We start from the raw sequence: 21895 nt of genomic DNA on the forward strand, positions 1-21895 counted from the left end.
TATGTAAATGAATTCTACTTTGAGTTCCTCCTCCACCTAAAAAGACAATCAGGAATCTAGAAAAATATTTTTTGGAGGAGGTAATATTTGTTTGAAGGGTACTTGGGACTTTTAAAACTTTTTTTTCCGCTAGTTATTACCTGCATTGTTCCAAAAATTGATGTGAGGCCAGGCATATCAATTTTTGGAACAATGGCTCACACCTGTAATCTCAACACTGTGGGAGACCGAGGCAGGAGGATTGCTTGAGCCCAGGAGTTCAAGAATAGCCTGGGTAACATAGCAAGATCCCGTCCCTCTCTCTCCCTCTCTCTTTTTTTTTTTGAGACAGAATCTTCACTCTGTCGCCAGGCTGGAATGCAGTGGCACAATCTCGGCTCACTGCAACCTCCGCCTCCCGAGTTCAAGCGATTCTCGTGCCTCAGCCTCCCAAGTAGCTGGGATTACAGGCGTGAGCTACCAGCGTCCGGCTAATTTTTAAATTTTTAGTAGAGACCGGGTTTCACCATGTTGGCCAGGCTGGTCTTGAACTGCGGATCTCAGGTTATCCGCCCGCCTCGCCTCCCAAAGTGCTGGGATTACAGGCACGCCATCTTTATTTTTAAAAAAAGAAAAGAAAAGAAAAAGAAAAACATAAAAACTGATGTGAAGGTATGATTCTGCTAAGTGGCACTGGAAGATAGGCATGGGGAGAAAAGCCTGGCAAACGGGCCCAGAATGAACCCCAAGGGTGTTCTTCCTCCATTTCCCCATCCCCACTCTCCCGGATGCTTAGCTCCCAGATGAGGTTGTCTGCATCCCTGAAGGTGGACTGGCTGTGTTGTTCAAGAAAGATGATGGTCAACTGTACTGTGAAGGTCAGGACCTGGAATTCCTCATGCGCTGCTCCGAGATGTGGCCCAGTCTTCCAAGCGTGTGGCTGGTCTAAAGAAGCCTAAGGGATGCACTAACTCCACAGGCTGTGGCCAGAGCAGGCACACTTAGGGTGGGCGTAGAACAGGGATTTGTAGCTGGGACAGGCCCATGAAGCGACTTCAGATGAATGCACAATATTTTGTGTACAGATAAGAACATTTTCCTGGACAGATTTTATCAGATTTTAAAGGTTAAGAAGCCGTGTTGATCCTAGGGCTCCTGGACTCCTTAGACAAGAGAACCGAGGAGAAGTGGGGAAAGAGCTCAAGTGCTTAACGGAGGGAAAATGTGGCGGGCTTGCGGTCGGTGGTTTCATGGGGACTACAACTCCCAGCGATCCATGCGGTACAGTCAGAGCTTATTGGCCAGTGGAATGAACCCTCTCCTAATGTGCACATTCAAAAACCAATAGACGGGGCCATCTAGGAGATTGCCTATCCCATCAGAGGACCACTCACCTATCAGAGGACAGATATCACCGCCCACCTATCAGAGGACTGAGGGCCGGTGCTTCCGGTGACTGACCAGAGCTGCTTATCTGCGGCGGCGTGAGGTTGGGCGGCCACAGGGACACTGGTGTTTTTGTGAGGCAGTGAGAGCTAAGGTATTTTGTCTCCACTGCTGCCGGGCCTGGCGGGTGTGGGGAGGCTGTAGGGGGTCGGGAGGGAAGTGGACCGGCTCTTGGGGGATGGGGGGCCGGAGGGAGGAGATTCAGGCGTGCAGAGAGGATGAGAAGAATGGGGCGGGCCGCGTGTGCGGGGTCGCGGGATGAGGACCGAGCTGGGGGTGGATGAAACGAGGGAATATGACTGTGACTAGTGAATAACACTCCTGGGAATATGTCCCAAGGAAGTCATCCAAAGTCAGGAAGTGCTTTAAGCCTTAAGACCTCGGTCCCAGCGTTATTTATAGCGGGATAAAGTTGGGTACAGCTAGGAGCAGTTCAGTACATTATGTCACTTCACTGAGTGTATGTGAAGTGGCCTCTAAAACTAATTTATAAAACTTTTAAATAACATGGGGAAATGCTAATATATAATGTTAAGTGAAAAAACCGTGATACAAAGTTGCACAGTATGACTGAAAAAGTTTGACAGCCAAACTATGCATAGAAGAGTCTAGAGGGATGTAGTAATTTTTTTTGGATGAATGTTTTTTCGTTAACTCTTCTTAATTTTTTCCTGTGTATGATTTTTGTTTTCAAATAAGTGTAAAGGACTTGAAATTATTTTATAGTGGAAATACAATAAACTTGGAAAACAAGTGGGGGGAGGGATATACTTTTGTTTAAACCTGCTGGAAATGCCAGTTCACCTGAATCCCTTGATTCTCATCATGAGTTGTCTTTAAAGAAGATGAAAAACACAATTAAATGGTTATATACTGAGCACCGGCTCATGGTTTTCTGACCACCTCTCCGGAGACCTGAACTAATACAGTGGTCTTTTCCCTCCTAAAACACCCAGGGTTCTTGATTTCATGTTCTGCAGAAAACTTACACTCTGGAGATTGTGAAACAATAGGTACACAGTTAGTTTCAGGCAAAATCAGTAGCGTTGGGGAATGCGTGAAGGTCATTTAAACCTTGGTCCTCCTGGCCCTCTGATCTTTAACAGTGAGGTTCTCCACCACCTTGACTTTTAATTGTTAACCCTGAGTCAGTGATTTCCAGATCCTTACCTCTGACTGCCTAAGGTACATTGGTACCATGTAGACATCTTACATGAAGCACATGTTAATTTCAATTGGTCACATACTACACACGTTCCTCCCCTACTGCCCCCGCCCACTCCTCCCCCCCAGCAGGGTTTCACTCTGTCACCCAGGCTGGAGTGCAGTGGTGTGATCATAGCTTACTGCCTTGAACTCCTGAGCTCAAATCCTCTCAGCCTCCAGAATAACTAGGACTGCAGGTGTGTGACGCTGCACCCAGCTAATTTTTATTTTTATTCTTTTTTTCTTTTTCTTTTTTATGGAACACTTCACAAATTTGCAAGTCATCCCTGTGCAGGGGCCATGCTACTCTCTGTATCATTTCAATTTTAGTATATGTGCTGCCAAAGTGAGCACCCACCTCATTTTAAAAAATTTTTCTGTAGAATTGGAGTCTCCCTGTGTTGCCTAGGCTGGTCTTGAAATCCTGGCATCAAGTGATACTCCTACCAAAGTGCTGGAATTACAAGTGTTAGCCACTGTGCCTGTCCTGCCCTGCCCTTCCTTTCTCTTTCTTTCTTTCTTTTTTTCTTTTTTTTTTTTTGAGATGGAGTCTTGCTCTGTCACCCAGGCTGGAGTGCAGTGGTGCGATCTTGGCTCACTGCAACCTCCGCCTCCTAGGTTCAAGCGATTCTCTTGCTGCAGCCTCCCAAGTAGCTGGAACTACAGGCACGTACCACCACGCCCAGCTAATACTGTATTTTTAGTAGAGACAGGGTTTCACCATGTTGGCAAGGCTGGTCTCAAACTCCTGACCTCAGGTGATCTGCCTGCCTCAGCCTCCCAAAGTGCTGAGATTACAGGCATGAGGCATCGCACCCAGCCTGCCCTGCCTTCCTTGCCTTTGAAACATGCTCTGGTTAATGGTTCAGCAGTTTCTCAAGCTAAAAATCTGGGTGTTATCCTTAATTCTGTTTTCTTCCTCACTACTTATATTCTATCTGATATCACTGTCTATTCCATCTGCCTTAGAAGCATCTCCTGAATAATGGCCTTCTTTCTCTACTGAAATAGTTGCAAACTTGCTTCACTTTCACTTTGTGGCATTCAAATTACTTGTCAACTTTCTTCCTTCTCAGGTCCATTCTGCATATTGTCACTCGAATATATGCTGGTTCCCCCAAGATTCCAAATTCCCCAGTATGCCCTTTATGATCAGAGAATAAACTTAGAAAGATATATCAATATCTGATAATATAAGACTTTAAATGCCTTGTTAAGACATTTCGAGGCTTTTTTATATGTACTGTAAATGTGGGGATTCATCAAGGGTGTTTATGCAGAAGAGCAAAATGATCACAGCTGTGCTTTTTTTTTTTTTTTTAAAAGATAATTCTACCCGGCTGGGCGCGGTGGCTCAAGCCTGTAATCCCAGCACTTTGGGAGGCCGAGACGGGCGGATCACAGGGTCAGGAGATCGAGACCATCCTGGCTAACATGGTGAAACCCCGTCTCTACTAAAAATACAAAAAAAACTAGCCGGGCGAGGTGGCGGGCGCCTGTAGTCCCAGCTACTCGGGAGGCTGAGGCAGGAGAATGGCGTAAACCCGGGAGGCGGAGCTTGCAGTGAGCTGAGATCCGGCCACTGCACTCCAGCCTGGGCGACAGAGCGAGACTCCGTCTCAAAAAAAAAAAAAAAAAAAAAAGATAATTCTACCCAACAACACATAGTATGCAGGCTCATTTGGAAAGTAGAGACTGGTATCAAGGGAACCTCTCCTTGTTTTACCCTAATAAAAAGGGAGAAGTCAGGGCTAACACAGGAGTAGAAAGGAATGGAGCAGATTTTTGTAATTATTGCATTTTTGAGAAAAATGTGCCACATTTCTTCTTGTTACTGAAGATGACAATATTAAAATTCATTCTTCTAAAAACCTCGGTAAACTGGCCTCTACAGTGGCTCACGCCTGTAATCCTAGCACTTTGGGAAGCCAAGGCAGGAGGATCACTTGAGGTCAGGAGTTTCAGCCTGGCCTCTACTAAAAATATAAAAATTAGCTGGGCGTGGTGTTGGGCGCCTATCCCAGTTCCTTGGGAGGCTGAGGCACAAGAGTCACTTGAACCCAGGAAGTAGAAGTTGCAGTGAGCCTAGATCATACCACTGCACTACAGCCTGGGTGACGGAGCAAGACTCCATGCCCCTACCCCCCAAAAAAATAACCTCAGTAAACTTATTCCCATGTTTGTTTTTCTCTTATTCCCAAATCCTTGTCTTGTGCTACCCTGGCCACACACACCCTCATTGACATTAGACTGAACTTGGTATCCTAAAATATATAAATTGACTTGGATGTAATTGGCCCATTAGGAATTTTCTCTGCCCATGAAAGTGTATCATGCATTATTTATCAATAAAAGTCTTTTTAAAGTACATAAGTAGATATTAGGGGGAAAACATTTATTATCTTTCATAAGACCAGTGGGATAGAGATCACAGTGTTCTTCGTTAGTAATGACAGGACTTTTTTCTCCATTTAGCAAGCCGCTGCAGAACCACTTAATCTGACATTATATATAAAAGCATAATAGACCTTTTTTAAAAAAAAAAAAAAAAAGTAAAAGATCCTAAGAGCAAGGACAAAGCTAGCAAGGAGATATGAGAAATAATTTACAGATGAGCAAATCACCAGCTTGGTAGAGAATACATTTCTTTTTTTTTTTTTTTTTTTTTTTTGAGACGGAGTCTCGCTCTGTCACCCAGGCTGGAGTGCAGTGGCCGGATCTCAGCTCACTGCAAGCTCCGCCTCCCGGGTTTACGCCATTCTCCTGCCTCAGCCTCCCGAGTAGCTGGGACTACAGGCGCCCGCCACCTCGCCCGGCTATTTTTTGTATTTTTTAGTAGAGACGGGGTTTCACCACGTTAGCCAGGATGGTCTCGATCTCCTGACCTTGCGATCCGCCCGTCTCGGCCTCCCAAAGTGCTGGGATTACAGGCTTGAGCCACCGTGCCCGGCCGAGAATACATTTCTTTGGATTTAGAGTCTGAAGACAACTTCTCAAGTTCTGCCTTTGACACTTAGTAAAACAAGGCTGAAAAATGTCATTTAGATTCAGTGACAGGGAAGCACTGGTGGCCTGGTGAGAGGTGTTTTGGAGAAGAGATTGGAATGGAATTCATTTTAAGTATATTAGAAGAGAATGAGTGGTGAAAAAAATGAGTACTGTCAGTTTACACAGTTCTTTGATAACTAATAAGGTTAAACATCACTTTATATATGTTTGTAGATTGTTGTGGGGTGTTTTGTTTTAAGTAGGGACAGTATCTTGCTGTGTTGTCCAGGCTGGTCTCTCATCTTCAACTCCAGGGCTCAAGTGATCCTTCTGCCTTGGCCTCCTAAAGTGTTGGGATTACAGGCATGAGCCACTGTGCCTGGCCAATAGTCATTTTGTTTAGTTTTGTTTCGAGTCCCACTCTGTCGTCCAGGCTACAGTGCAGTGGTGCCATCTTGGCTTACTGTAACATCCGCCTCCCGGGTTCAAGGAATTCTCATGTCTCAGCCTCCCAAGTAACTGGGATTACAAGAGTGTGCCATCAACTCCTGGCTAATTTTTTGTATTTTTAGTAGAAACGAGGTTTCGCCATGTTGGCTAGGCTGGTCTCAAACTCCTCACCTCAGGTTATCCACCTGCCTTTGCCTCCCAAAGTGCTGGGATTAAAGACATGAGCTACCTGGCCCAGTAATTTTTTTTTTTTTTTTTTGAGATGGAGTCTCGCTCTGTCGCCCAGGCTGGGGTGCAGTGGCCGGATCTCAGCTCACTGCAAGCTCTGCCTCCCGGGTTTACACCATTCTCCTGCCTCAGCCTCCCGAGTAGCTGGGACTACAGGTGCCCGCCACCTCGCCTGGCTAGTTTTTTGTGTTTTTTTAGTAGAGACGGGGTTTCACTGTGTTAGCCAGGGTGGTCTCGATCTCCTGACCTCATGATCCGCCCGTCTCGGCCTCCCAAAGTGCTGGGATTACAGGCTTGAGCCACTGCGCCCGGCCCAGTAATTTTTTTAATACTGAAATTTTTTTTTTTTTTTTTTTGAGACAGGGTTTCACTCTTGTTGCCCAGGCTGGAGTGCCATGGCACGATCTCGGCTCACTGCAACCTCTGCCTCCCGGGTTCAAGTGATTGTCCTGTCTCAGCCTCCCAAGTAGCTTGGATTACAGGCATGCACTACCATGCCCAGCTAGTTTTTTTTTTTCTTTTTGAGACAGAGTCTCACTCTGTCACCCAGGCTGGAGTGCAGTGCCTCCATCTCCACTCACTGCAAGCTCCGCCTCCCGGGTTCACGCCATTCTCCTGCCTCAGCCTCCCTAGTAGCTGGGACTACAGGTGCCTACCACCTTGCCCGGCTAATTTTTTTATTTTTAGTAGAGATAGGGTTTCACCATAATAGCCAGGATGGTCTCGATCTCCTGACCTTGTGATCTGCCCGCCTCGGCCTCCCAAAGTGCTGGGATTACAGGCATGAGCCACCGCACCAGGCCAATTTTTTGTATTTATAGTAGAGATGGGGTTTCTCCATGTTGATCAGATTGGTCTTGATCTCCTGACCTCAGGTGATCTGCCCTGCTCAGGCTCCCAAAGTGCTGGGATTACAGGTGTGAGCCCCCATGCCCAGCCTTTATACTAAAATTAGTCTTTCTCACTCTGTGTTTATTATTGCAACATTTTATTCTTATATCCATTATTATGTATTTATGTATCCACTGATTGATAGGATTTCAAAATATAATTTAATGTGCCTTATTCTGTCTACTGACTATATGTATCTTTTTTTTTTTTTTTTTTTTTTTTTTGAGACAGAGTTTCACTTTCGTTGCCCAGGCTGGAGTGCAATGGTGCGATCTCAGCTCACTGCAGCCTCCCGCCTCCCGGGTTCAAGCAATTCTCCAGCCTCAGCCTCCTGAGTAGCTGGGATTACAGGCACCTGCCACCGAGCCCAACTAATTTTTGTATTTTTAATAGAGATAGAGTTTCACAATGTTGGCCAGGCTGGTCTCGAGCTCCAGACCTCGGGTGATCTGCCCGCCTCGGCCTCCCAAAGTGCTGGGACTACAGGCATGAACCACCATGCGTGGCCACCCCATTTTTTGTTTAAAAGAAAAGCCATAACATGTAAAATCCTATATATCTTTGTGTCTTTCTTTAACATTTTCAGAGGCTTCACACCAAATTGTTAATGATGCTTTTATCAAGGCCTTGAAATGGGGGAGAGGAGGGGCTAAAGAGGGGCCAGCGCAGAGTAGGAGGGAACAGTTTTTAAATTTTTTTTGGAGATAGAGTTTTGCTCCTGTCACCCAGGCTGAAGTGCAGTGGGGCAATCTTGGCTCACTGCATGCAGCCTCCACCTGCTGGGTTCAAGTGATTCTCCTGCCTCAGCCTCACGAGTAGCTGGGATAACAGGTATGCACCACCACGCCCGGCCAATTTTTGTATTATTATTAGAGACAGGGTTACACCATGTTGGCCAGGCTGGTCTCAAACTCCTGACCTCAGGTGATCCACCCGCCTCGGCCTCCCAAAGTGCTGGGATTACAGGCGTGAGCCACCGTGCCTAGCCTAAGCATGTACTTCTCTCTTTTTTTCTTTTCTTTTTTTCTTTTTTTTGAGGTGGAGTTTCTCTGATGTTGCCCAGGCTGGAGTGCAATGGCACGATCTCAGCTCCCTGCAGCCTCTGCCTCCCATGTTCAAACGATTCTCCTGCCTCAGCCTCCTGAGTAGCTGGGAGTACAGGCACGCGCCACCACACCTGGCTAATTTTGTATGTTTAGTAGAGACGGGGGTTTCTGCATGTTGGTCAGGCTGGTCTCAAACTCCCAACCTCAGGTGATCCTCCTGCCTCAGCTTCCCAAAGTGCTGGGATTGTAGGCGTGAGCTGCCACTCCCAGCCCTAAGCATGTATTTCTTTAGTGATTCAGATGCCTGGGGGAAAAACATTCAGGGTGAAAAAATGAGGATAATACTTGCCAAACCTACTTTACATTATTGTAAAGGATTGTTGTAAGATAAAATGCAATAGGGAATGTGAAAATGTTCTGAAAATTATTAAGTGCTGTTGAATGTGATAAAGTAGAAACAGTGATTTTTGAGTGTCATTTCAGTAGAGAGATAAAAGCCACTTTGGAAGGATTTGAAATAAGTGCTAATAAAGTCAGAGATGTGCATATCAGTTATTCATTGATTTGGCAGTAAAAGGATGAATAGAATTAGATGATGGAGGAGACTTTTCTCAAATTTTTAATTGGAAAGTTTTCTAACTTAAAAGTTGAAAGTAGCATAAATACTAACATAGCCTCAATCTAGACTCAACAATTATTAACATTTTGCTGTATTTGTTTTCTTTCTGTATGTCTATAGAAAATTTGGGTTTTTTTTTGTCAAACCATTTGAAAGCACATTGTAGGCATCATGACATTTTACCCCAAGTACTTCAACATGTGTATTTTAATAAGGACCTTGTCTTGCATAACCACAATACCATGTTCAGACTTAAGAAAATTAATAACTCTACAATATTTTCTGATATCCATTCCATACTCAGATTTCCCCAGTTCTAAAAGTCTTCATTAGGTAGAAGATTTTATTTCTTCAAGATCCAAAGTATATACATTGCATTCGCCTGTTACAGCTCAGTAGTCTCTTAATTTACAATACTCCCCCGTCCTTTTGTCTCTCCACATTATTAACCTGAGAAGGGGCTAAGCCAGTTGTCTTACAAAATGTCCTGCATTCTAGATTTGTCTAGATTTCTCGTGGTGTAACTTTCCTTCTTAATCATTTCAGGTAACCTTTATCAAAAGGATGGAGCTGGGAAAAGGAAAACTACTCAGGACTGGACTGAACGCATTGCATCAAGCAGTGCACCTGATCCATGGCCTTGCTTGGACTGATGGGAATCAAGTTGTCCTAACTAATTTACAGCTTCACAATGGAGAGGTCAAGTTTGGGGACTCCAAAGTCATTGGACAATTTGAATGTGTCTGTGGGTTGTCCTGGGCCCCACCCGTTGCAGATGACACACCTGTTCTACTCGCGGTCCAGCAGGAGAAGCGTGTCACTGTGTGGCAGCTGTGTCCCAGCCCTACGGAGTCAAGCAGATGGCTGACGTCTCAGACTTGTGAGATTAGAGGATCACTACCTATCCTTCCCCAGGGCTGTGTGTGGCACCCAAAATGTGCTATTCTGACTGTGTTGACTGCTCAGGATGTCTCCATTTTCCCTAATGTGCACTCTGACAATTCCCAGGTAAAGGCAGATATCAACACCCAGGACCGCATTCACTGTGCATGTTGGACCCAGGATGGCCTGAGGCTGGTGGTGGCAGTAGGCAGCAGCCTGCATTCTTATATTTGGGACAGTGCTCAGAAGACTCTTCACAGGTGCTCCTCCTGCCTGGTGTTTGATGTGGACAGCCACGTCTGCTCCATCACGGCAACTGTGGACTCACAGGTTGCTATAGCCACTGAGCTTCCACTGGATAAGATCTGTGGCTTAAATGCATCTGAAACCTTTAATGTCCCACCCAACAGTAAAGACACGACTCTCTATGCTTTACCAGTTATTGGTGAAGTACCCTCTATTGATAAAGAGGCAACTGATTCTGAAAAAGATTCTGAAGTATCAGTTTCTTCTTCCTATTTAGAACCTCTGGATCTAACTCACATACATTTCAGTCAACATAAGTCTGAGGGTAATTCTCTTATTTGTCTAAGAAAAAAGGACTACTTGACAGGAACTGGCCAAGATTCTTCACATTTGGTTCTTGTGACTTTTAAGAAAGCAGTTACCATGACAAGAAAAGTCACTATTCCAGGCATTCTGGTTCCTGATCTGATAGCATTTAATCTTAAAGCACATGTAGTGGCAGTGGCTTCCAACACTTGTAATATAATTTTGATCTACTCTCTCATTCCGTCTTCAGTCCCAAACATCCAGCAAATTCGATTAGAGAACACTGAAAGACCAAAAGGGATATGTTTCTTGACAGACAAACTATTACTAATTTTGGTAGGAAAACAAAAACTCACTGATACAACGTTTCTTCCTTCTTCAAAGTCTGATCAGTATGCGATTAGCTTGATTGTTAGAGAAGTAATGTTGGAAGAAGAACCTTCAATAACATCAAGTGAAAGCCATACTACCTACTCTACTTTCAGTGCTCCATTAAATAAAGCAAATAGAAAAAAGTTAATTGAAAGTCTTTCCCCAGATTTTTGTCACCAAAACAAAGGGCTGTTGCTGACAGCTAATACCAGTAGTCAGACTGGAAGGCCTGGAAGAACACTTATTAAAGAAATCCAGAGTCCTCTGTCTAGTATCTGTGATGACTCCATAGCCCTAGATGCTGAGCCTGTTACCCAGCCAGCATCGCTGCCCAGACACAGCAGCACACCAGACCACACCAGCACACTGGAGCCTCCTCATTTGCCTCAAAGAAAGAGCTTACAAAGTGAAAAGGAAACTTACAAGCTGTCGAAGGAAGTGGAAATTTTATCTAGGAACCTGGTTGAAATGCAGCGTTGTCTTTCTGAACTCACAAACTGTCTGCATGATGGGAGGAAATCCTCTTCAGTGTATCCACTCTCTCAAGATCTTCCTTACGTTCACATCATTTACCAGGTAAATTCTCCTTTGAGGAACTACCACTATACATAAAGCTCCTGTAGCCGGTGAGTACTGCAAGAAACGTATTGATGAGGAAGATGGTGCTCTAACTGAACTTCACTAAGCTGGGCATGTTGTTACAGGCAAGTTGGTACACCTTTGCAGGTTGGTTGGTTTTTAGCCTGCCAACCAGATAGGCACACATATCAGTCTACATCATGATTTTACCAGGTACATGGTGTGGAAAAATAAATGTCTGCAATAATTCTTTATATTTAGAAAAAAAATTAATCATGTTAATTCATTGTGACAACCTTTTCCTTATATAATAGAGATACTTCTCCACTTATAAGTTTATATTGCCGGGCGCCATGATTCACGCCTGTAATCCCAGCACTTTGGGAAGCTGAGGCAAGTGGATCACCTGAGGTCAGGAGTTCGAGACCAGCCTGACCAACGTGGTGAAACCCTGTCTCTAAAAAATATATAAAAAGTAGCCGGGCATGATGATGGACGCCTGTAATCCCAGCTACTTGGGAGGCTGAGGCAGGAGAATCACTTGACCCCGGGAGGGAGAGGTTTCAGTGAGCCGAGACTGCGCCACTGCACTCCATCCTGGGCAACAAAGACTCCATCTCAAAAAAAAAAAGGAAAAGGTTATGTTCATTTAAAATGTTTTGATGCATTTCTTTATGCATGCATATCCAAACATACAAATGGGATCATATTATACATGTTTTTATCATGGACACTTTCCTGCTTTATAAAGTATGGCCTTGCCCCATCTTCCCCTTAATCTGCTGTAACCAGCAGCTTAACATGGATCCTTTAGTGACTTTCTTCATGCTTATATGATCTAACACAGGTCTTTGTGTACATAGATGTATAGGTATGTGGGAGTGGTTTGTCATTGTTTTTACAAAAATGGGGTGATATGCACTCTTCACTTCTTACTGAGAGTATGCTCTTTATTTAGCCATTCCCTTGTCGATTGACATTCACTTTGTTTTTAGTTTTTAGCTACTCCAAATAATGCTACAGTAGTACTCTTATATGTATCCATTCGTGTTAGTACCTTTATTTCTGTTGGATTTGTTCCCAGAAGTAGAAATGCAAATTTGAAGAGTATATGTGTTTCTACTTTTAATAGAATTGCCAGATTGCCTGTCAAAGATTTTTACTTAACAATGCATCATCACACGCCTACCAGCTATGTATAAGGCTGTCCTTTTCCTCATATGTCACCAATCTGATCAGTGATCCCCCTGCTTCAGCCTCCTGAGCAGCTGAGACCACAGGCACATGCCACCACAGTTGGCTAATTTTTTTTTTTTTTTTTTTTAAAGCAGAGACAGGATCTTGCTATGTTGTCTAGGCTGATCGTGACCTCCTAGGCTCAAGTGATCGTCTTGCCTCAGCCTCCAAAAGTGCTGGGATTACAGGTGTGTGCCACTGCATGTGGCCCCAACCCTACGTTTTTTTGAAGAGGATTTTTGCCACATTAACTACATGAAGTTTTCAGTAATAGAGTTTTACTTTTTTTAAATTAAAAAACTTTTTTTTACTTTTTTTTTTTTTTAAACTATAGAGACAAGGTCTTGCTATGTTGCCCAGGCTGGTTTGGAAGACCTGGGCTCAAGCAGTCCTCCTGCCTCAGCCTCCCAAAGCGCTGGGATTACAGGTGTGAGCCACTGCACCCAGCGTAGTTTTGATTTTTTAAAAAATTATTTTATTTATAAATGTGATAACTGGTTTGGATTTCTTTCCTACTATGACTTTTTAAAGAATTTTTTTTCTTCTATCTTTTTTTAATAGGTAATTCATTTATTTGGTTTAAAAAGCAAAACTATTTTAATAAAAACTGTATACTAAGAACTCTTACTCCTACCCCATGTTTCTTCAGCCTGTTCTCCTTTCCTCCTTTAGGTAACCATTTTTATTTTTATTTCTTTATGCGGATACTAGGAGACTTTAGTCATGTTTTTTTTGTTTTTTTTTTTTTTTTGAGGCAGAGTCTCGCTCTGTCTGTCACCCAGGCTGGAGTGCAGTGGCGGAATCTCGGATCACTGTAAGCTCCGCCTCCCAGGTTCACGCCATTCTCCTGCCTCAGCCTCCCAAGTAGCTGGGACTACAGGTGCCCGCCACCACGCCCCGCTAATTTTTTGTATTTTTAGTAGAGATGGGGTTTCACCGTATTAGTCAGGATGGTCTCGATCTCCTGACCTCGTGATCCGCCCGTCCTGGCCTCCCAAAGTGCTGGGATTACAGGCTTGAGCCACCGCGCCCAGCCTAATTATGTATTTTTATTTCCCCTTTCGTTACACAAAAGGGAAGGTGATATATACACCTTTTCATTTTCCATTTAATAGTATGTCCTAAAGAGCTCTTCATATCAGCACACAGAGCTCTTTTTTCATCTTTTTTTCCACAGCTGCATAGTATTTTTTTTTCCTAATTACAAAAGTAATATATACTTGTTGAAGAAAAAAATTTAACCATTACAGAAAGTAAAAATTTTCCATAATCTAACCTTTAGAGAAAATCACAGATATAGTTAGATATTTTATTAGATGTTAGATGTAAATATTTCCATATTTTTTCTGTATCTAATAAAAAAACTTTAAATTTATTTTAAAAATATATTATTTTAAAATTTTTCTTTAAATAGGCTATGTTACTTGCAAACAATAATATATCTTTCATTTTTAAAACATTTATAAATGTAAAATTTTATATTTTTAAAAACTAAGGTTAAAACAACCATGTTTGGTCAGGCACAGTGGCTTCAACCTGTAACCCCAGAACTTTGGGAGGCCAAGATGGGTAGATCACTTGAGTCCAGGAGTTCAAGACCAGCCTGGGCAACATGGCAAAACCCCATCTCTTCCAAAAAATAAAAAAATTAGCCAGCCATGATGGCACCCACCCATATTCCCAGTTGCTTGGGAGGCTGAGGTGTGAGGATCACCTAAGCTGAGGAGGTTGAGGCTGCAGTGAGCTGTAATCATGCCACTGCACTCCAGCCTGGGAAACAGAGCAAGGTTATGTCTCAAAAAAAAAAACAAAAAAAAAGTTTTCTTGCCCTTTCAATTCCTCAGTTTTTTAGTTTATAATGATGTAATCCAACTAAGCTGTTGTCAGTAGTTATCTCTGGAGGATAGAATTGTGGGGACTTTACTGTCTGCATTATATTTTTCTGTTATACTTTTATTTTATTTTATTTATTTTTAGATACAGCCTCCCTTTGTCACCCAGGCTGGAGTGCAGTGGCGCGATCTTGGCTCACTGCAACATCCGCCTCCTGGGTTCAAGCGATTCTCGTGCCTCAGCCACCCAGGTAGCTGGGATTACAGGTGTGCACATCTACGCCCAGCTAATTTTTGTATTTATAGTAGAGACGAGGTTTCACCATGTTGGCCAGGCTGGTCTCAAACTCCTGACCTCAAGTGATCCACCGGCTTTGGCCTCCCAAAGTGTTGGGATTAGGCATGAGCCACCACACCTGGCCCTATTATACTTTTAAAAAATTGATCGTGTCTTCCTTTTGTAATGAGAAAAGTAAAAGTTAAAAAAACAAAATAATCAAAAGCAAGAAATAGTTTCCCCTGTAATTTCAGAAGTTACATTTCATAAGAGGTGAAATAAACGATTTGTTGTTTTTGACTTTTACAGTTTATTCCTATGACTTCATTTAAAAATATTAGTGGGCTGCAGCACACCAACATGGCATAGGTATACATATGTAACAAACCTGCACGTTGTGCACATGTACCCTAGAACTTAAAGTATAATAATAATAATTTTAAAAAAAATTAGTGGACATATTTTTTGAGTGGTTCATCCTACCACAGTGACGTATAATTTATTTTCTTTTTACAAGATGGGGTCTTGCCATGTTGCCCAGGCTGCTCTCCAACACCTGGGCTCAAGCAATCCATATACTTTGGTCTCCCAAAGTGCTTAACAACAAAATAAATTAGACATATAACTTATACAACTGTCCTTTATTTATATTTATTTATTTATTTGTTTGTTTATTTATTTATTTATTTATTTATTTATTGAGATGGAGTCTGTCTCTGGCACCCAGCCTGGAGTACAGTGGCGCCTTCTCAGCTCACTGCAACCTCTGCCTCCTGGGTTCTGGTGAGTCTCCTACCTCAGCCTCCTGAGTAGCTGGGACTACAAGCGTGTGTCACCACACCTGGCTAACTTTTTTATTTTTTGTAAAGACATGGTTGTGCCATGTTGCCCTGACTGGTCTTGAACTTCTGGGCTCAAATCATCTGTCCATCGTAGCCTCCCAAACTTTTGGGACTAAGGGGTGAGCCACTGTGCCCAGCCAATGTTTAATGACTTTACAATTTACAAATCATTTATTTTTATTAGTGCTTTTTCTAAGCTGTGTGAATTTTGACCACAGTTTGTTTATTTTATGTAAATCCTCTGCTACTCTACCACTTAGGACACTCAGCATTTTTTTTCCTAGTAAACCATGAAGTGTCTAAGCTATATCTGAAACAGCCAAGCAGCTGTTCTCACCGTCAGATTGTGTCTCTCAGGCTGCTGTCCATCATCCTTTTAGTGTTATTAGTTGTATTTTAGGAGAGCCAGTTCCTAATGATGAAGAACTCTGAGGAAAGAGTAGAACAAAAGGAAAAATAAATTAAGGCTATTTTGTTTGGATTTTTTAGTTGTATTAAATAATGTAGCAAAGAGCTCCTTAAACCTGAAGTCCAGTTGATTAGTGGTAATAGATAAGTTTTTTTTGAAAAGTATTTACACATTCCTTTCTCAAGAAATGTTAACTCCATTACTTCTGCAATCAGTTTAACAACTTTTATTTTTTATTTGCAGAAACCTTATTATCTAGGTCCTGTTGTTGAAAAAAGAGCGGTGCTTCTCTGTGATGGTAAACTAAGGCTCAGTACAGTTCAGCAGACTTTTGGCCTTTCTCTCATTGAAATGCTGCATGGTAGGTCATGTTCAGAAATTGACCCTACCTAACATCCTTGCCTCCCCCACCATCTATTTTAACTACGCCAGTAATGAAAATGAGGGGTACCAACCATTCAGTAATTCTAGATAGTTAACAAGTAATTTATTATTATTATTATTATTATTATTGAGACAGGGTCTTCCTCTGTTGCCCAGGCCAGAGTGCTGTGGTGTGATCATAGCTCACTGCAGCCGCGAACTCCTGATCTCAAGCAATCCTCCCATCTCAGACTCCTACCTAGCGAGAACTATAGGTGTTCACCACTATGCCCAGCCAAGTTTTTTTTTTGTTTTTTACTTTTTTTTGGAGATGGAGTCTTGCTCTGTCACCCAGGCTGGAGTGCAGTGGCGCAATCTCGGCTCACTGCGACCTCCGCCTCCCGGGTTCAAGCAGTTCTCCTGTCTTAGCCTCCTGAGTAGCTGGGACTACAGGCACACGCCGTCACACCTGGCTAATTTTTTGTATTTTAGTAGAGACGGGGTTTCACTGTGTTGCCCAGGCTGGTCTCTAACTCCTGAGCTAAGGCAATCTGCCCGCCTTGGCCTCTCAAAATGCTGGGATTACAGACGTGAGCCACCGCACCCAGCCTCAGCCAAATTTAAAAAAAAAAATTTTGTAGATAATGGGATCTCACTCTGTTGCCCAGGCTGGTCTTGAACTCCTGACCTCAAGTAATCCTCCCACTTTGGCCTCCCAAAGTGCTATGATTACAGGCATAAGCCACCACACCCAGCCTTAAGTATTATTAATTGCCTACTATATACCCAGGCCTAGTATAGGTGCCAAAACATATGGAAAATATACACCCTGTCCTTAGGGAACTTACAGCCTAGCTGGAAAAGTTAAATGTATATATGAAAAAATTAGAAAAGAGTTACAAAGCAGTGTATAACAACTGCAAGAAAGTAACAGAAAGCCTCAGTATTTATTTATATTGCACTAAAATGTAATGATCATAGCAGCATTGCAGAATATTTCTTTCTTTTTTTTTTTTTTTGAGACCGAGTCTCGCTCTGTCACCCAGGCTGGAGTGCAGTGGCACGGTCTTGGCTCACTGCAACCTCTGCCTCCTGGTTTCAAGTGGTTCTCCTGCCTCAGTCTCCCGAGTAGCTGGGACTACAGGTGCGTGCCATCACGCCCTGCTAATTTTTTATATTTTGAGTAGAGATGGGGTTTCACCATGTTAGCCAGGATGGTCTTGATCTCCTGACCTCAAGATCTGCCCACCTTGGCCTCCCAAAGTGGTGGATTCTAGGCGTAAGCCACCACACCCAGCCTGCAGAATATTTCTTTGAAGAGTTGTCATTCTAACATGGAGTAAACATGGATGTTCAAAGGATACTCCTAAGTGGCAAGGGACTGAGTCATGCCAGATTCATCAGATGTGGCGCATGGTTGTTTTCTTATGCCTCATTCTTGTAACAGTAGCCACCACATTGAACATCAAGTATCATTTCATTTTTTTCCCCTTTTTCCCCTACCTGACCCTAAGTAATGCCCAGTCTTCCTAATACCCCATTCTCTGTAAAATCTGATAAGGATTGAGTTGAATATTATCAACTACTGTATTCCTTCACTCAGAAAAAAAAAATTTGTAGTCATATGTTTCTTTTTTTTTTCTTTTTTTTTTTTTTTGAGACGGAGTCTTGCTCTGTCGCCCAGGCTGAAGTGCAGTGGCCGAATCTCAGCTCACTGCAAGCTCTGCCTCCCAGGTTTACGCCATTCTCCTGCCTCAGCCTCCCGAGTAGCTGGGACTACAGGTGCCCGCCACCTCGCCCGGCTAGTTTTTTGTATTTTTTAGTAGAGAGGGGGTTTCACCGTGCTAGCCAGGATGATCTCGATCTCCTGACCTCATGATCCGCCCGTCTCGGCCTCCCAAAACGCTGGGATTACAGGCTTGAGCCACCACGCCCGGCCTGTAGTCGTATGTTTCATCATAAGAATAATATATACTAAATTGCCTATGTATTTATTTTTATTTGCAGATTGTCACTGGATTCTTCTCACTGCTGATAATGAGGGCTTTATCCCGTTAACCTTCACAGCCACACAGGAAATAATCATAAGAGATGGCAGCCTGTCCAGGTCAGATGTCTTCAGAGACTCTTTTTCCCGCAGTCCAGATTCTGTTTCTTCTCTTAAAGTCTTTACAGGCCTTGCTGCCCCCAGTTTAGATACCACTGGCTGTTCTAACCATGTAGATGGCATGGCCTGATATCTGCAGTGTCCTTGCTGTGTAGTTCTTCAGATGAGACCATTACAAACAAGGCCTGCTTGCCACTGTGGACACTCACCAATGAGACTCGCACTGCACTCAGGCGAAGCACTTGCTATGGTTGGCTCTCCTGGTTTCCCCCCGTTTCCCCTGGGCTGAGGCTCGCTGCTGTGTAGCAGAGCTCAGTCTTTATTAGATGGCTCCGAAAGTGGTGTTTATGTATTCATGACTGTGTGGTTTTGACTAAGGGCAGAATTCCCAGAACAAAACAATATTATGGTGCCATATGGATTATTTTATGGTTTCTCTGAGACTTTGTGTCCCTTGTCCAAAGCTGCGTTGAAGCTGTCTTAGGCGCACTTCAAAGATACCTCGGCATTGTTATAGGTCTTTTTCCGGGCTTCAAGAGGAGGGTGAGGAGTCAGCTGGGGGGCATGTGCTCTAGCATATTAACCTCAAACCAGCAAGAATTAGCAGAGCTCAAAGGAGGACCAGAAACCCACTGGCTTCCGCTCCCAGGAACAGGAAGTGGCTCTGATGTTGCCTGGACCTCCCAGAATTTAAACCTAACACTCTTGCTTCCTTAACAAATTCTGGCTGACAAAGGTCCAGGTACTCTTAAAAACTGACCCTGGGAAAATTTTGAATGAAATTTCAAGGGAATTTGTCCCCTCTGGGCTCCACTGAGATTGTGCCGGTGCTGCTAGCACACTGTCGAGCCCAGGGAAGTCCTACTGCAGGATCCTGTGCTGTGGCCACTCATGAGTGTCCCTGAAATACCTTTTTTTTTTTTTTTTAAATCTAGTTTTGGGATCATACAAGTTTCCTGTTTTTCTCCCAGTAGTCAGCTCCCTTAGTCAACTTGTCACTTTAATTTGGTATTTTTATTTTCTCTACTTTCAAATCTTAGAGACCAGCAGAGAATCTGGGAGAGAAAGTATTTCAGGATGTTGGAAATTTAACTGAATCTGAGGTAGTTCTAAAAAGTGCCATTTTGTTTCATTTATGGGCTAAAGTATCAGCTTAGTCAGGTAAGAGCCCTGACCCCCTTCAGATGGACACACTACTTCTGACTGCCTTCAGATGGAATCACAGATTTCAGTCAGGGCAGCATAACAAATTGATCAGTGTATGGCTGGGCGTCTGCAGATAAATTGTTTCAGCTGTAGAAGCTCCATTAGCATATACGCTTCCTTTTTCCCCCTTCCTTTAAAATCATCTGGAAAGAAACTGTTTTGTGCCCTTGGGGACTCCTGTCTGTCTGTTACAGTTTACCAAGATGGAGCTGGGTTAGGAAAGAAGTGAGGGCCCATTTTGTGGTTCAAGTGCACTAGACAGCTGCTGGGGTAATGGAAGCAGAGGCGATGTCTGTAATCAGCTGTGGGAGAGCGGTGACTGAGAACAGTCTGAGGTCTCCGCTTGGAAGTATCTGGGGTGTGATGAAATCACAATTATCTTGAAGCCTAAGAGGGGACTACAGGACTGTTAACTAAGATAATGTAGGTGCCTAAAAGGGTATGTTACAATCACCATTTCTCAGGTCAAAATACTGTGAATAAGTCTTCAATAAAATCACTAATGGTTATTGTGGCTGTTTTGGATGTTTTGGTAGTATTTTCTTTGTGATTATTGCTGCTATAGAGGAACTGGCAATAATCTTGAAGTTATATATGCATATGTTATCTGTATTCCTTCTTCGGGTGGACAGTCCAGAATATAAATGATTCTTTACAACAAATGTGATTCCATGACAACTCTCATACAAGAGATGTTTCCTTGGCCTCTGCTATTATCGCAGTCACTGGAACAATAGAAAATGATCCCGTATTTGCTGGCTTTGGAGGCAGGGAGAGAAGAGCTAAATTCCTCAAAGTATTGTTTAATGTTCTACTGAAAATATTTATCATAAAGATATTTTTACAAATCCCATTTTGCATTCAAGTTTTTCTAAATTCTGAATGGGTATTATGTGATACGTATTACATATATATGTAACATAAGGTATAGGAAGGCTTAAATAATAACATGAGGCCGGGCGCAGTGGCTCACGACTGTAATACCAACACTTTTGGAGGCCGAGGCGGGTGGATCATGAGGTCAGGAGATTGAGACCATCCTGGGCTAACATGATGAAACCCTGTCTCTACTGAAAATACAAAAAATTAGCCAGGCGTGGTGACAGGCCTCTGTAATCCCAGGTACTTGGGAGGCTGAGGCAGGAGAATCACGTGAACCCGGGAGGCAGAGGTTGCAGTGAGCCGAGATTGTGCCACTGCCCTCCAGCTTGGGCGACAGAGCGAGAAAAAAAAAAAAAAGAAAGAAAAAAATATATATATATAAAAATAAATAAATAAATAAAATGAACCACCCATGGCCTAACTGAAGAACCAGAACATGACCAGAAACCACTCAAGCTGCTGTCCCTCCTTGTTCCTATCTCCATAACTTTGCCTCAGATGTAACTATCCTGATTGTTGTAATTATCAGTTCTTCATTCCTTTTCTTTCTTTATAAAAGGAGTTTTACAACCACATATACACATTGGCTGAAACAATGTGATTTTTATTTTTGCTTGTTTTGAGCTTTATACAAATGGTGTATATTATATATAGTCTTCAGTGACTTACTTTTTATTCTCTCAGCGTTGGTGCTAAGATTCATCCTTGTTGTGTGCATGTTATATTATTTTCACTGTTTTGAATTGCCACAATTTATCCATTTTCCTGCCATGGACATTTGGATTGTTCCTTGGATTTATTTTTGAAGTTATAAACAATACTGCTTTGAATATTCTCATAAATGCCTCCTGATCCAAGTGTTTGAAAAGTCTCGTTAGGGTCTTTTACCTAGAAATGGAATTGCTGGATCACGAGGTATAAGTTCACCTTGATGAGATAATACCAAGTTATTTTCCAAGATGGTTATATCACTTTCACTCCCAACAGCAATGTATCAGAGCTCCTATTCTACATTCTCAACTTGGGACTGTCTAGGAGTTTTAAATGCTGTCTCACTGTCACCCTTATTTTATTTTATTTTTATTTTGTTTTTGTTTTTTTTTGTTTTTTTGAGTCAGAGTCTCGCTCTGTTGCCCAGGCTGGACTGCAATGGCACAATCTCAGCTCACTGCAACCTCTGCCTCCCGGGTTCAAGAATTCTCCTGTCAGCCTCCTGAGCTGGGATTACAGGCGCCCACCACCACACCTAGCTAATTTTTGTATTTTTAGTAGAGATGGGGTTTCACCATATTGGCTAGGCTTGTCTCAAACTCTTGACCTCAAACGATCCACATGCCTCGGCCTCCCAACGTGCTGGGATTACAGATGTGAGCCACCGCGCCCGGCCCCTTAGTTTTACTTACAGACCAGCAGTGAGCTTGAGCATCATTTCACAGATGTTTATGGGCTGTTCAAGTTTTCTTTTGCAAAATTCTTGATTATATCATTGGCTCAATTTTCATG

At 43.0% G+C, this 21895-nt stretch overlaps 2 protein-coding genes and 1 non-coding gene across 4 annotated transcripts in view; 1 reads left to right on the plus strand and 2 right to left on the minus strand.

Moving 5' to 3' along the window:
• The window catches only part of FKBP1B (FKBP prolyl isomerase 1B), a 132074-nt gene that overhangs the window by 14966 nt on the left and 95213 nt on the right, over positions 1 to 21895 (minus strand). The window lies entirely within an intron of this gene.
• On the plus strand, positions 1407 to 20019 carry WDCP (WD repeat and coiled coil containing). Of its 2 annotated transcripts, XM_050753630.1 has the most exons (4): positions 1407 to 1519; positions 9400 to 11235; positions 16078 to 16195; positions 18205 to 20019. In XM_050753630.1, exons 2-4 carry the CDS (start codon positions 9418 to 9420, stop codon positions 18432 to 18434), a joined length of 2166 nt encoding a protein of 721 aa, XP_050609587.1. In that variant the 5' UTR covers positions 1407 to 1519; positions 9400 to 9417; the 3' UTR covers positions 18435 to 20019. The 2 variants fall into 2 exon arrangements, with proteins under 2 accessions (XP_050609587.1, XP_050609589.1); XM_050753632.1 differs by lacking the exon at positions 16078 to 16195.
• LOC126934496 (U6 spliceosomal RNA) lies at positions 2882 to 2985 on the minus strand. Its single transcript, XR_007718969.1, has one exon. It is a non-coding gene; the product is annotated as a U6 spliceosomal RNA (small nuclear RNA).

The sequence above is a fragment of the Macaca thibetana genome, chromosome 13, assembly GCF_024542745.1.
Source record: "Macaca thibetana thibetana isolate TM-01 chromosome 13, ASM2454274v1, whole genome shotgun sequence".
Lineage (NCBI taxonomy): Eukaryota > Metazoa > Chordata > Mammalia > Primates > Cercopithecidae > Macaca > Macaca thibetana.

Excerpts from the sequence above, each read along its gene's own strand:
- WDCP (XM_050753630.1), top strand. The coding sequence starts at position 9,418 with ATGGAGCTGGGAAAAGGAAAACTACTCAGGACTGGACTGAACGCATTG. Across the intron at positions 11,236-16,077 it reads ACGTTCACATCATTTACCAG|AAACCTTATTATCTAGGTCC; the intron begins GTAAATTCTCCT and ends TTTTATTTGCAG. Across the intron at positions 16,196-18,204 it reads TCTCATTGAAATGCTGCATG|ATTGTCACTGGATTCTTCTC; the intron begins GTAGGTCATGTT and ends TTTTATTTGCAG.